At 41.8% G+C, this 15,440-nt stretch overlaps 1 protein-coding gene across 14 annotated transcripts in view; it reads right to left on the minus strand.

Moving 5' to 3' along the window:
* LOC139534864 (phosphatidylinositol-binding clathrin assembly protein) overlaps positions 1-15,440 on the minus strand; it is a 57,149-nt gene that overhangs the window by 10,563 nt on the left and 31,146 nt on the right. For 3 of the 14 annotated variants that reach the window (XM_071334343.1, XM_071334340.1, XM_071334337.1), the window contains exons 5-14: positions 15,161-15,254; positions 14,898-15,009; positions 14,438-14,544; positions 12,636-12,677; positions 12,168-12,188; positions 10,627-10,712; positions 10,364-10,493; positions 5,868-6,001; positions 4,851-4,951; positions 4,239-4,343 (exon numbers count right to left, since the gene is read on the minus strand). In XM_071334343.1, coding sequence (XP_071190444.1) covers positions 4,239-4,343; positions 4,851-4,951; positions 5,868-6,001; positions 10,364-10,493; positions 10,627-10,712; positions 12,168-12,188; positions 12,636-12,677; positions 14,438-14,544; positions 14,898-15,009; positions 15,161-15,254 — 932 coding nt within the window. The remainder of the gene's footprint in view (positions 1-4,238; positions 4,344-4,850; positions 4,952-5,867; positions 6,002-10,363; positions 10,494-10,626; positions 10,713-12,167; positions 12,189-12,635; positions 12,678-14,437; positions 14,545-14,897; positions 15,010-15,160; positions 15,255-15,440) is intronic. The other 11 variants (XM_071334349.1, XM_071334348.1, XM_071334346.1 and 8 more) reach the window with 7 other exon arrangements.

Genomic DNA, 15,440 nt, shown 5'->3' on the forward strand with positions numbered 1-15,440 from the left:
ACTAGTCCAACGCTCTAACCACCTGCCTCACGAGGAGCCTGCCTGTTACGCGAATGCAGTAAGAAGCCAAGGTAAGTTGCTAGCTAACATTAAACGTATCTCATAAAAAACAATCAATCAATCATAATCACTAGTTATAACTACACATGGTTGATGATATTACTAGTTTATCTAGCGTGTCCTGCGTTGCATATAATCGATGCGGTGCGCATTCGCGAAAAAGGACCATCGTTGCTCCAACGTGTACCTAATCATAAACATCAATGCCTTTCTTAAAATCAATACACAGAAGTATATATTTTTAAACCTGCATATTTAGCTAAAAGAAATCCAGGTTAGCAGGCAATATTAACCATGTGAAATTGTGTCACTTCTTGCGTTCATTGCACACAGAGTCAGGGAATATGCAACAATTTGGGCCGCCTGGCTCGTTGCGAACTAATTTGCCTGGATTTTACGTAATTATTACATAAAATTGAAGGTTGTGCAATGTAAAAAGAATATTTAGACTTATGGATGCCACCCGTTAGATAAAGTACCAAACGGTTCCGTATTTCACTGAAAGAATAAACGTTTTGTTTGAGATGATAGTTTCCGGATTCGACCATATTAATGACATAAGGCTCGTATTTCTGTGTGTTATTATGTTATAATTAAGTCTATGATTTGATAGAGCAGTCTGACTGAGCGATGGTAGGCACCAGCAGGCTCATAAGCATTCATTCAAACAGCACTTTCCTGCGTTTTGCCAGCAGCTCTTCGCAATGCTTCAAGCATTGCGCTGTTTATGACTTCAAGCCAATCAACTCCCGAGATTAGGCTGGTGTAACCGATGTGAAATGGCTAGCTAGTTAGCGGGGTGCGCGCTAGTAGTGTTTCAAACGTCACTCGCTCTGAGACCTTGAAGTAGTTGTTCCCCTTGCTCTGCATGGGTAACGCTGCTTCGAGGGTGGCTGTTTTCAATGTGTTCCTGGTTCGAGCCCAGGTGGCGGCGAGGAGAGGGATGGAAGCTATACTGTTACACTGGCAATATTAAAGTGCCTATGAGAACATCCAATAGTCAAAGGTATATGAACTACAAATCGTAGAGAGAGAAATAGTCCTATAATAACTACAACCTAAAACATCTTACCTGGGAATATTGAAGACTCATGTTAAAAGGAACCACCAGCTTTCATATGTTCTCATGTTCTGAGCAAGGAACTTAAATGTTAGCTTTCTTACATGGCACATATTGCACTTTTACTTTCTTCTCCAACACTTTGTTTTTGCATTATTTAAACCAAACTGAACATGTTTCATTATTTATTTGAGGCTAAAATTGATTTTATTGATGTATTATATTAAGTTAAAATAAGTGTTCATTCAGTATTGTTGTAATTGTCATTATTACAAATTATGATTACAAATAAATTGTATAAAATAAAATAAAAAACGGCCGATTAATCGTTACCGGCTATTTTTGGTCCTCCAATAATCGGTATCGGCGTTGAGAAATCATAATCGGTCGACCTCTAGTAGGGATGGTGTTAAACATAGCACTTTGTATTCAGGCCAAAGACTCTTCTGCCACTCCAGAGTCTTTCAAGTGCCTTTTTGCAAACTCCAGGCGTGCCGTCATGTGCCTTTTTCTCAGGGGTGACTTCTGTCTGGCCACTCTCCCATAAAGCCCAGATTGGTGAAGTGCTGTAGAGACTGTTGTCCTTCTGGCAGGTTCTCCCATCTAAGCCAAGGAACTCTGTAGTTCTGTCAGAGAGGTCGTTGGGTTCTTGGTCACCTCCCTGACCAAGGTTGTTCTTGCCTGGTTGTTCAGTTTGTGCCTAGAAGCTGTCCGACCAGTCTGGGTAGTTCTGTATTTTTTCCCATTCCCCAATGACGGAGGACACTGTGCTCTTGGAAGCTTTTAACATTCTAGAAATTGTTTTAAACCCTTCCTCAGATATATTCCTCATTACAATTCTCACTCTACGGATAGTTACCTGAATTTCATGGTATAGTTTCTGCTCTGACATGCACTGTCAACTGTGGGACCTTATATAGATGTTTCCTTCTAAATCCAAACAATTTAATTGGCCACAGGTGGACTCCAATCATGTTGTAGTGACATCTCAAGGATGATTAAAGGTAATTGGAGGCACCTGAGCTCAATTTGGAGTGTCATAGCAAAGGGGTGTGAATAATTAAATGAATTAGATATTTCTGTATTTCATTTTCAATACATTTGCAAAACATTAATTGTGGGGTATTGTGTGTAGATGGGTTAGAAAATATATTTAATCCATTTTGAATTCAGGCTGTAACAACAAAGTGGAATAAGTCATGGAGTATGAATACTTACTGAAGGCACTGTAGTTCCTTGTGGCTGACATGTTGTGGAGTCATTATGCTGACGGATTATAGTAATTCCATATCTAGACTAAAACAGTAGATGTGCCCTGTCTACTCCTTCAGCTTCTAGTCAGCCTCAGTAGCAGAATTATGAGAAATGGGTGTTTGTTCCATCCCTAGGCTCAGCAGCAGTAGCTATATTTGTGTTATGATGGATTTATGTGCTTGTGGTGTCATGTTGTTGAGTCATTACACTTATTGAGGCTGTACTGTAGGCTGACCGGTCTGTGTGGTATACTACTCTATTACTGTACAGGGCTGATTGGTCTGGTTACACTGCATGGCTCCATCCCAAATGGCACACTATTCCTTATATAGTGCACTACTTTTGACCAAGGCCCACAGGCTGCCATTTGGGATGCAGTCATGGAGTATTTCACTGTGCAAACATTACATTAGTACCACAATGGTCTGTCAACAGTAATTCTAAAAATGGGAACACATTGCCCTCAACTAGGAGAGAGGTAGGGAAAGGGATGGTGGAGGGAGGGGGGAACGGAAAAGGGAGAGAGGGTGGATAGGGAGACAGAAAAGAGACAAATAGGGGCAATCAGTGTGTGACATTAGAGAAAGACCGATCGAAGGAGGGCAAGACAAGGTAGCGTAGGGGAGGAAAAAAAGAGACAGGGAGCACAACAGAGCTGCACAGACAGCTGCCACCTCCCATCACTCCTTATCCTCCCATCACAGAAAAAAAGTGAGGGAGCGAAAAAAAAAAAAAAAGGACAAATAATATTTGTCTAGGAAGCGGTGTCTAGCTTCTGGACATTGTGCTGACATAGCTATGCGTCCCAAATGTCACTCTATTCCCTATGTAGGGCACTACTTTTGACCTGAGCCCATACTACCATAGTGCACTACTTTTGACCAGAGCCAAATGGGGAATAGGGTGCCATCTGGCCATAGGCCACATTCATGAAGTAAGAACTTCCTGCTTTACAAGCAGGAAACAGAAGGGAAGGATCAGAGACAATTAGCACACGGAGGAAGGGAGAGAGAAGGAAATAATCAGAAAACTAGCCCACTCACCATAACATACAGAGCAGAGGGCAGAAAGAAAGAAAAATCTAGTTTTAGTTAACTATTAAGCTAATTGTTTGGAAAGGCTGAGAATGGAGGGAGTAGAGGACAGATGAGGGAAAGAGATAGAGAACAGATGGAAAGGTACCACCTCAGTGCCTCCAAAGAGATGGATTGTCTGTGTAGAGTGTGGGACGGTGTGGATGACAACAAATGGAGTGACAGGCGATTAGGAACGGACTGAGATGACAAACCACGCACAGAGAGAGAAAGAGATGAGTTACAAACAGATGGAATGGAGTGAGATCACCACCAGGAAATTCCTACTGAAGGCTTTAAAACACACAAATGGAAACTGGTAGTAGAAACCCCAGGCCTAAAGCTGTAGCTAAGGATTAGCTGGCCCATAGCAAAACCCAACCAGAAATCTAAACCAGAGCCTGTATCCATAAAGCATCTCAGAGTAAGAGTGCTGATATAGTATATGTCCATATAATTGTATTCATTATGATCTAAAAGGAAAAACTGATCCTAGATCAGTACTCCTACTCTAAGACGATTTGTGGATACAGGCCAAAGCCTGAAAAGTTTGATTTACTTAGCGGCCATTAGCAAAACCAAATCAGAGATCTGACCCAGCACTAAAAGTAGTTAATTACAGTTGTTATAGGGGAGCAGTAAGCTAAGCCAGAGGTTGTTTAGTAGGTTTATTTAGGGTTGTGTGTGTCTGAAATGGCACCCTATATAGTGCCCTATGGGCCCTGGTGAAAAGTAGTGTAGTATAAAGGGAATAGGTTGCCATTTGGGACGTAGCCGTTGTGTCTCTTTACCATCGGTGGCAGGCTGTACGTGGTTATTGGCCTGTCTTCTAGCCCCGCCCCCGAAAACAGCTTCAAAATCTACACTCATGGAGGACTCAGCTGGCTCAGCAGCACCTAGGGGACAAAGGTCATAAAGACATATTACTATTGTAAAGGTTCTCTTCAACCTCTGGGTTGGTTGGTCTGTCGAACCATATGTTCTTTCAAATAATGTTTATTGGACAAAATGTAAAACATAATATTTTAGCCGTTTCGGTGCTTCCAGCAGATGAGAAAGTGATGGCTGAATGGATGGACGATAAGTGGATGAAACAAGTGAATTAATTGATGGATGAATGAACACATGAATGACTGAAGACATGAAGAGAACTCAGATACACATGAACATGAATTTGTACAGTTGAAAAGCCACCTGACTTTAAAAGACAGAGGCTTGTCAGAACACACGTGTTAACTGAAACTTGTGTAGTGTGTGACATAATACACAGCTAAATCAACACTATACATCTCTGCCCCGGATCTGAACCTGAAGGTTCAGGAGGTTAAGTAGATAAAAACTGTGTGTGTATTTCCATGTGTATATTGCATGCACGTGTGTGTCCAAATGTGTGTGTGACCTACCTCCCCAGGCACTGGTGGCTGTAGAGATAGAGGGAGTGCTTTGGACAGCAGGTAGGAAGGCTGGCTGCAGGTCAAATAGATCACTACTGAGGTTGGGCATGCTAGAGAGAGAAATAAGAGGAGACAGGGAAGAGGGAAAGAAAATCAATGAGTAAATAAATGTAATTCAAATTGCCCCTATATGCCCAAACAATCAACAATTGAAGGGTTAGTTCAGGTGAAATCTATATATTTCGGTGGAATTTACCTTACCTTGAGTTGTGTATTAAGGCCAATAGTGACAGAGTGCACAATAATCAATGTTTAACCACAGACAGGAGTTAGCATCATCAAAATTCATGAATGTAAACAACCAAACCAATGTTAGCAAAGCTGCACAGCAAGCCGTAACCTGCTCAAAAACACTTCAAAACCAAGTTCGGCAGTTGGTGGAGTTCACAATTTTCTAACATACATACTGCTGAAATAGTCGCTGGAATTGTGAGACTACATTTCCTCATGTAGTCTCTCTGTTTCTGTGTGCTGTAACATGGACAATAAAGTTGTATATTCCATTGGGCACTCACCGGTGGCTTGATGGCACTATCCGAGCATTGGAATATACAAATATTCAGCATTCAGATATTACTAGAAAAATAACATTTTTGCGGGGAAGAACATGGACAGGTTCTTCGTGAGTATCGACGCTACGTGTTTCTGAGGAAGTTTGCAGTTTTGCTAACATCGGTATGCCTGTTTACATTAATGAATTTTGACGATGCTAATATGGTAACTTCTGGCTTGAAAAACAACTCAAGGTAAGGGTAATTCCACTGAAATATAGATTGCCTCAACAATCCCTTTAAGTCAACAAAACAAACTCTTTGATACCAATCTTTGAAACCCCCCCCAAAGAAAATCAGAAAGAATCTATAATCAAAAGAATCAACATAAATCTGAATAGAATAATTGAATCATACCTTTATAATACTAGATAACCTCCTACGACCTGTAGTAACCATGTTATAACAGTAGTACCTGTTGGTGGAGGGTGCACTGAATAGCTCCATGCCTTGATTGGTGTTGTGGTGGTTGTTGCTGACACTGCCCATAGACTGTGTACTGGGGGAGGCAGATGGAGTGGACATGCCAATCTCCTTCAGACGCTGGTCCTGGAGAAACACAGAAAAACACAAAGTTGGGTATGACTGAGGGATTCATGCTTGGCACAGACTGAGCAGTGTCAGACTGAGCAGGCTCCAATCAGTCCTGCGCAGTGGTGCCCTGCAGCATTTGTTCCTGGTTCGTTGTTTAAACTCTTCTGTTTTTGTTGCTTTGCTTTTAGTAGTTTAGTGTGTTATGTTGCATCGGATTACCGATTAGGCTACGGTAGAGGGACATGAAGTATGTACCGTGGATAATTCTCCTACTTGGATTACTTTTGCTGGTACCTGAAACAGCACGCGAATCTACGAGAAAGTCGGCGGCACAACACATCCGCTACTGCAGAAACTAATCTTTTACAATGTAATAACTCACGTTTGGGAGAACCGATCAAAGGGGACATACCTGCAGAGATCGTGAGACAAAACAACCTGGGTGAAGGACTACTAAGAAGGAAGAGGAAAAGGGGAAAGGCGGTGTGCTGAGGAACAAAACAAAGATTCCGCTTCCAACTGCTCTTTAATGTCCAATCGCTTAAGGGGAAAATGGACAAATTACGGGCAAACTCATGGTATCGATATGAATACAGGGAGGCCTGTGTGATGGCCTTTTCTGAAACTTGGCTGTCGGAGGCGGTGCCCGACTGAAGTCACCCATGACAGATTCACGATCACTCGTATGGACAGAGACAGTGAAGCTCCTGGTAAGGAGCACAGAGGCAGAGTCTGTGTTCGACTAAATGAAAGATGGTGTAAAACTACAATTGTCAGTGGGAAAAAATATGCGCCCCTTCTACCTCCCCCGTGAATTCCCCCAGATTTTTTTGACAGTTGTTTATATCCATCCAAGAGCAAACAGTGTCAACGCAGCTGACATCATTTTTAACCTCGCTCAAGAGCTTGATGTGACTTGTCCAACAAGGAAAAATAAGATCATTGACCTATGTTACGGCTCGGTCCCCAAAGCGTATTCATCCTTGCCCAGACATCCACTGGGTGGATCAGATCATAACACTGTTTTTCTACGACCAACTTATAGACAGTTACTCAAAAGGGAGAAGGTGGTGCACAAACAAATACAGGTGTGGGACAATGACCGTATTGATCAATTGCAGTGATGTAAGATATTTCCTAACAAACCATTGGTGACCAAAGAATCGAAAGTGGTGCTTAACTTGTTATGGCTGCAGGGGGCGTATTGAAAAACTGGAAAATATGTGCAAATTTTCAAACGGCCTCTTAATCAATTTTTGCTCTTACAATATGCATATTAGTATTACTATTGGATAGAAAACAGTCTCTAGTTTCTAAAACCGTTTTAATTATTTCTCTAAGTGGAACAGAACTATTTTTACAGACCATTTCCTATCCGGAAGTGAGATTTCCAAAATCGATGTCGCTCTTCAAGCCCTTGTCTATAAAAGGGCATGTCACTTAGGACTGTAGAAACACGTCATACGCCTTCCTCTGGGTGTCATGCGGAAGTGAGAGAAGAAATCACTTGATTATCTCTTCCTGGGGTTGAACACAACCTCTTGGAGTGAGTGTTGCGCAGTTTATTTTTCTTTCTGGGCACGAAGTAGGACCTGGACTCGGCTCCTGGAAAACACTCTGTAAAGGTGAATATGATCTCTGGCTTCGATTTTATTTGATACATGTCACAATATCATCCTAAAGTATGTTATTTCAATATAGTTTAATTATATTATTGAAATGTATTCTGGACTTTAGACGTGATGCGACGCAATAATTTTTTCAAGATGGAGAGGTTAGCGTCGCACTGCCAGTGTGCTTGCTAATTCAAGAGGGAAATTGTTCGTTCTGGATCGAAATAAAGACATTTCTGAACAAAGGACCCCTTGGAGAACATTCTGATGGAAGATCAACAAAGATAAGGACCCAATTTGGGATGCTTTTTCATATATCTGTCGAACTGTGCTATGCTATCGTTTGCCTTGAGTCAATGCTGTTGTGATGTTAGCTATTGTAGTAAGCTAATATGACGATATATTGTGTTTTCGCTGTAAAACACTTGAAAAATCTGAAATATTGGCTCTATTCACAAGATCTTTCTCTTTCATTAGCTATCCACCATATATTTCTCTGAAATGTTTTATGATGTGTAATTAGTAGTTGACGTTGGTGTCTGTATTTTCTCTGGCTACTCCCGTGCGATTTCTGACTGTAGCTATGATGGTAGCAGTAATGTAAAACAGATTTATAGCTAAAATATGCACATTTTTTGAACAAAACATAGATTTATTGTGTAACATGTTATAGGACTGTCATCTGAGGTAGTTTTTTCTAGGTTATTTAGGTTGGTTCTAGGTTAGTTAGGTTGGCTTGTGCATGCTACTTGCATCCTACTTGTGCTGTGAAAAATGTCTGTCCTCCTTTTTTATTTGGTGGTGAGCTAACATAAATATATGTGGTGTTTTCTCTGTAAAACATTTAAAAAATCGGACATGTTGGCTGGATTGACAAGATGTTTATCTTTCAAATGCTGTATTGGACTTGTTAATGTGTGAAAGTTAAATATTTAAAAAAAAAATAGATTTTGAATTTCGCGCCCTGCACTTGAGCTGGATGTTGTCATAGGTGTACCGGCGTCGGGCTGACGTCGGGCTGCAGCCATAACAGGTTAATAGGAAGAAACAAGTGTTTGCCTCCGGGAACACACTTTAAAGAAAGAGGTACAGAGAGAGGGGAACAAAGAGATTAAAAAAAGGTGAGATGCCAGTACAGAGATAAGATGGAGATAAAGTTACAGGGAGACTCTCGGTCTGCCTGGTTGGGCATTAAGAATATGAAAAACGCCCCCTTCAAAAAGTAGGCAACGCATTGATCCCTGCCTGGATGAGAGGGTGTGCCTCTACAGCCAATGAACTAAACAAGTTCTTCACCCGCTTTGAAACAGGGGTTCCCCCGCTCACCTAGCCTGTCTGGAGGAGGATGTCATGGCAAACAAGAGCACGCTTGTCATCGATGAGGAAGTCGTACAATGAGTTTTTTCTGCATATTGGCCTAGGCTATGCCTATATGCTACATCATTTACCACCTGAGGAAGTGGGAACTCACTAGATTGCCAACTCTAAATACGATATTGTTGCTAGATAGCCATGCAATTGAGCTGACAGCAAATTGAATGTCCTACAAAAACTTTCCATTGGTAGGCCTATATAGGCTACTTGATGTATTCACCGCAAATGGCACGCTCCGCTCCGTTTGCAGAGCATCTCAATTACATACGACGTTTGTAAAGTGGTGTTATTTCTCACGTAAAGCTGAGACTCTCCTCTTGTTTAGGAACAGTAACAATAGTGGTTTTAAAAACTGTCTTTCCCGCAATTACATTTAAAAATGTTGCTCAACTATCAGTATGCTTGCGCTTCTCTCCCTCCTCGCCATGTGCAAAGGGGGTAGCGGGAGTGAGAGCCAGCAGCGAAACGGACACGGCAGATACTTTTATTGCAGGAAGCAGGTTAATGCACATTACTGTTGACCAAATAATGGTTTTAGAACAAAAAAAATCTGCAGGAACGTTATGTAGCCTATTCCCCGAAATTGCTTTGGTAAGAAGGCAATATCGTTGTCGGTAATTTCCTGTTTATCGTCCCAGCTCTAGTTAGTGTTGCTGTCTATCACATTTTAGGCTGCCTTGCTCTTTCCTCTGGCAACGGCCTGAACCACACTGGTACACGCACATGACGTGCAAACACCGAGGTGCACGTGGTTGGACAGCTCTCGAACATCTTGAAAGTGTGCCTAGAGTATTGTTTGATGTTCAATCGTTCCTTCTTTTTTTGGTCGGGGTGGCAACAATTAAGCACAATATAACGGAAACACTGTAGTCATCAACGTCGCATTTTTTTATACTTTTGAAAACTGAACTTAAGACATTTTAAGACTTTAAATCAGAAATGAATGTAAGACTTTAAGGACCTGCGGACACCTTGTTTTCAGGCAGTTAAATCTGAATAGGCTAATGTAGTGCTCCCGAGTGGCGCAGCGGTCTAAGGCACTGCATCTCAGTGCTTGAGGCGTCTCTGCAGACACCCTGGTTCGAATCCAGTCTGTATCACAACCGGCCGTGATTGGGAATCCCATAGGGCGGCGCACAATTGGCCCAGCGTCGTCCGGGTTTAGCCGGTGTAGGCCGTCATTGTAAATAAGAATTTGTTCTTAACTGACTTGCCAAGTTAAATAAAAGGTAAGTAAAAAAATGTAATGTAATTTTGTGCAGCAGTGTAATTTGTTGTAATGATGTAGTAACATATTTAACTCCCCCTGTCCACCAGTGTAGTGGTGGTTAGTGTAGCTGTGTAAAATTATGCATCGGTGTAGTATAATGGTAGTGTAATGGTGTGTTACCTGTACCTTGAGGGCCTGCAGTCTGGCCTGCTCCTCCTCTAAGGCCTGCTGTCTCTCCTTCTCGTCCATGCGGCTGAATGACATGCCTGTATTGGACAGAGACGACACCGCACTGGACAGGGTGGACGCTCTATGGAGAGGACAGAGGCGAGAACAGAGGTATTAGGAGGGGACAGGGGACATGTATTTTCTATGTGTGCTTCTTATACAAGTTTTATGATAACGTATATCACCAAGTGTTCATTGTCTCGCCAGTCCAGTACCTGGTATCAGCGGTGAGTTCCTTGGTCTTTTTCCCCTCCAGAGAGGCTAGGTGCTGCTCCAGAGCCTCCAGGAGACTACTAGGAGCCTGGAAGGAGGAGAGGAGGACAAGTAGAGAAAACAGAAGAGGGGAGGGGGGTGAGAGACAGAACCAGCTGTTCCTCTCTTTCACATGACATGACGCACTCATTCACTTCTTTACACGTCACACACATCAATAAACACACGCACACACGGTTGTTAGTCCCAGAGGTCGACCCACAATGCATCACTTTCCCAGAATAGAACAACTACGTCTTCGGCCCAAATGGCACTATATAGGGAATAGGTTGCTCAGTACTGGTAGGTTAATAATAACAAGTTTCGGAAAACAGAAAAACGAGGAGAGAACAGAGGGGAAGGAAGGTAGTAGAGGAGGTTGAGAAACATGCACATAAACCCCGTTCTGTCTGGTTCATGCCAACATATAAACATCCTGAGAGGGCATAGCCTAGTGGGCAAGGTTGGCGCTTTGGCTTTTACTAAGTGTGCGTCCCAAATGGCACCCTACGCACTACAAGTGGTGCACTATATAGAGATTTGGGTGCTATATGAGACACATTCCAAGAGAAAATTAATTCAAATGGGAGGTTGTGTACCAAATGGCACCTTATTCCCCGTGTGGTGCAGTACTTTTGACCTATGGTGACGTCAAGGCGAACGATCAATGTGGCTGTGGTCAAAAGTAGACCATCTTTAGATTGTTTAGAGACCAAATCAGACATCAATAATATTAGCAGACACACATTCTATTCCCGCTTACAAAAAAAGCACAGAAGTTAAAAACAGACTGAGCACGGAACTCTGACTGAACCCTGTACGTATTCCCCAAACATTCCACCCGACACACAGAGAGGAAAGAAAGTGAGGTAGAGAGAGAACAAAAGAGCAAAGTAAAAGAAAGAGGGAATAGTTTTTCCCCCCCTTTTTGATCGCTAGTTATCCCCCGACAATCTTTCAAAACAAGATGTGCTTTGAAGTTTGAAGACAGAAATCTTTTTACGTCATAGCTACGGCTATGATGATGCATTCATGTAATAATCAGGGGGTCAAATATAGTTTAAATGAATAGGTTAAAAATCCCTAAAATGCTTTCTTTATCATAGGCCTATGTCTGTCTGAATGGTGGGAGGAGGAGAGGAATACTTTTCTCATAATTCATTCATATGGTTGACCTCCCCCGCCCACCCACACTCGGGGCCAAAGTGTGTCTGCACTCATGCATGTCTACGTGTGCGCACGTGCGTGTAGGAAGGGGCAAGGCTACATGCGTGCGTGTGAGGGAGCGAGGGCTACATGCAAACCCGGGTGGGTAGGTCAAGATGTCAGGGCACACAAGCTATGGCGAGTCAACAATTTGTAAAACTCCGTGTATATACTGTATGGGGAGGGGAGAAGCAGTATAGTTTCAAGTTTGAATGTTACGTGCACTAGTACAGTGAAATGCCTTTAGTGGGAGGGATGCTAGGGTTAAAAGCATTACAGTAAGTAACCCACCACCTACAATGCATGATCCTTTAATGGTCTGTGGAGGAGAATGATAAAGGAACTATTTTAAATGGTATACTGGGAATGGGAATTATGCATCACTCAAAATCCAATATTTCAGTTTGCATCACTATCAAGCTTGGTGCCTTAAGTTATTGGTATTTATATAGCCAGTTAAATACTTTCTTTACAAGTGCCTATTTGGTCCTACAGTGTAAATAATAATTAGAAAAATAAATACTAAATCAATTGAACCAACAGATTACTAGGGAAAGTAGAAGACAGGGTAACTTGTTAAGAGTTTGCCAGAGAAAATGAGTGAATGATTGAGTACAGAGAAAAGAGCGAGAGCAAGTGAGACCGAAGGAGAGAGGGAGCGAGTAAGAGAGAGGCTGACGGCTGTAACACGAACGAATGGACGGATAGACGGATGAAAGCATGTTGGTGGAGCCAGAAGAGGAAGAGATGAAAAATGTACACTGACCTGTGAGAGATCGGGGATATCACCCTGATCTATTCCAACTTGCTGTGGTCACAAAGACAGAACGAAAAACAAACAAACGGGCCAACGGAAAAAACAACGGGGATAAGAAAATAAATAAATAAAGGAATGATTACTCCCATGCAGTGACTACTGTGGGTGAGTCCAAATAACCTCTCGTTCTTCTTGAAGTGTGCACTCGTACACCACTCCTCAAAAATATATAAGCATTAGATTGGTGTAGGCATGGGCTGAAGGGTGTTTCCATATACCAGTCATTTCCTTTAAAATCCATGAAGGGAATCGAACAAGTGCACACTTAATGAGAAAGAACAGATTATTGGGACACAACCTCTAAACAACTGAAATAAAGGGTGTACATCAAAAATGCTGACAACTGGATTGATGAATATGATTGGACAATGTTGAGTATGTCTCGTGAGTGACCAATGAGAGACGAGACATGGTGTGGGTGCGGTAAATGAATGGCGAGCAATTGAACAGACATTTAAAAAGCCCCAAAAACATTGAAATAACGTGAGGCCAAAACATTGGAACAGTGAAAGTGTACACCCCAATTGCAGCCTTAAAATGTAATCATAAAAAAATTATAAATATTGATGACTTCTTTACCAATCTACACAAGAAAAATAACAAATTTTCCAATTTAATAAAAAATAAGATGTAATGAATGCTTGGTGTTAGCACCTTTGGAAGCCATTAACGCTGTGAATACGTTAGAATAAGACTCTACCAAGTTTGCACAACTGTTAGGGGATCATATGTCCGTTGATTTTGTCATAATTGCACAAGCTCAGTAAATTTGGTTGAGAATCTTTGACGGACAGCAATCTTAAAACCTTGAGACTGTGTGTGTCTGCATGATGTCTATCTTTATGTGTGTGGGTAAGGTGACGTAATACAAGATATCATCAAGAAGCATAACTATTCAAATCATTTCATTCAATTTCATTGACTCCAAGTGCCGGGAAAGTTATCAAGATATATTAAAGGAAACACATCGGCACACATGATGCCCTCGGTCTCACAGCAAAATTCCAGAATTGAGTCGATATGTCCTAAACAACCTCCTCATTCATGATTTAATCTCTGTCTAAGAATGCTATATGTGACATAAGAATAGATTAGGGTCAGTACCGGCAGGCTGTGTGTTTTGACTTGCGCTTGATGGTTTTTGCGACTGCACTTGAAGAAACTTTCAAAGTTCTTGACATTTTCCGGATTGACTGACCTTCATGTCTTAAAGTAATGATGGATTGTCTATTCCCTTTGCTTATTTGAGCTGTTCTTGCCATAATATGGACTTGGTATTTCACCAAATGGGGCCATGTTCTGTATACCACCCATACCTTGTCACAACACAACTGATTGGCTCAAACGCAATAAGGAAGAAAATTCCACAAATGTACTTTTAACAAGGCACACCTGTTAATTGAAATGCATTCCAGGTGACTACCTCATGAAGCTGGTTGAGAGAATGCCAAGAGTGTGCAAAGCTGTCATCAAGGCAGAGGGTGGCTACTTTGAAGAATCTCAAATATATTTTGATTTGTTTAAAACTTTTTGGGTTACTATATGATTCCAAATGTGTTATTTCATAGTTGTGATGTCTTCACTACTATTCTACAATGTAGATAACAGTAAAAACAAAGAAAAACCCTGGAATGAGTAAGTGTCCAAACTTTTGACTGGTACTTTATGTAAATGTGAAAAACGGGGCATTGTGTGTTGAGCGTGTGTGTGTGTGTGTATGTGTGTGTGTCCGCGTGCATGCCTGTGTGTACCTCTGCTACTTTTAGAAACTCTGACAGCTTGGTCATCCTGTAGAGGAACTTCTTATAGATGTCCAACGCGTCTTTACACTGACCCTTCTTCATATCAAAATATTTCTCTGAGAGAGAGAGAGACAAAGTGACAGTGTGAGAAGAGTAGAGTACAAAGAAGCCATTAGTAGAGAGTGATAGGAGACAGAGGACCACTTAGCACTTCAAAAATACATCACAACCTGTGAAAAGACAAACACACCGTATAGGTCTTGGCTGTCTGAGAGGCTAACATCACATAGTTAATCACATCAAATTGATGTAAGAACCTTGAGCTATGCCCTGGAAGAACCCACATAATATGAATAGGATAACACCCATAGAATTCCAATGAACCATTCTATTATACCATGATAATACCCACCAGTACCAATAGTCCTGACGCTGGAGGCTTTAAATCTGACTCTAGACCAGTCCTTACCCAGTAAGTTGATGACGCCCTCGTTGTAGGCAGCAAACAGACGGATGGAGTCCTTGAACAACAGCATAAAGGCTGAGTTGATCACCCCGTTAGTTAACTCATTAGGGTTGGCCTGGAGAGAGGGTGGAAGGGAGGCATTTCCCCCCCCCAAAAAAATATTTATTTTTCATCTCAAACCTGACACCCATGTCCACCATTGGAAAATGCACACATTCCATTGAATACACACACCCCTCCTCCGCATGCACAAACACACCATTTACCTGGAAGTCTAGCAGTGCGTCTAGTTGGTTCTGGATAATAGGAAGGGTCTTTATGAGCTTCTCTATGCTCATGGTACGCATCACACCGTCAATCCTGGAACATACACACACCAACATTTTTTAGTTAGTCCTTCTCTTTCTAGACTAATACTGGATTCGCTGGTTCTGACGGGATGCTAAGGAACATTTTACCCGATTCACACTATAGAACCAACCTGAACCGTACTCGGCTGCTTAGATATTTTCCTTTCCAGCACGGTTCCAGGAACTACGGTGGTTG

The sequence above is a fragment of the Salvelinus alpinus genome, chromosome 11 (genome assembly GCF_045679555.1).
Source record: "Salvelinus alpinus chromosome 11, SLU_Salpinus.1, whole genome shotgun sequence".
Lineage (NCBI taxonomy): Eukaryota > Metazoa > Chordata > Actinopteri > Salmoniformes > Salmonidae > Salvelinus > Salvelinus alpinus.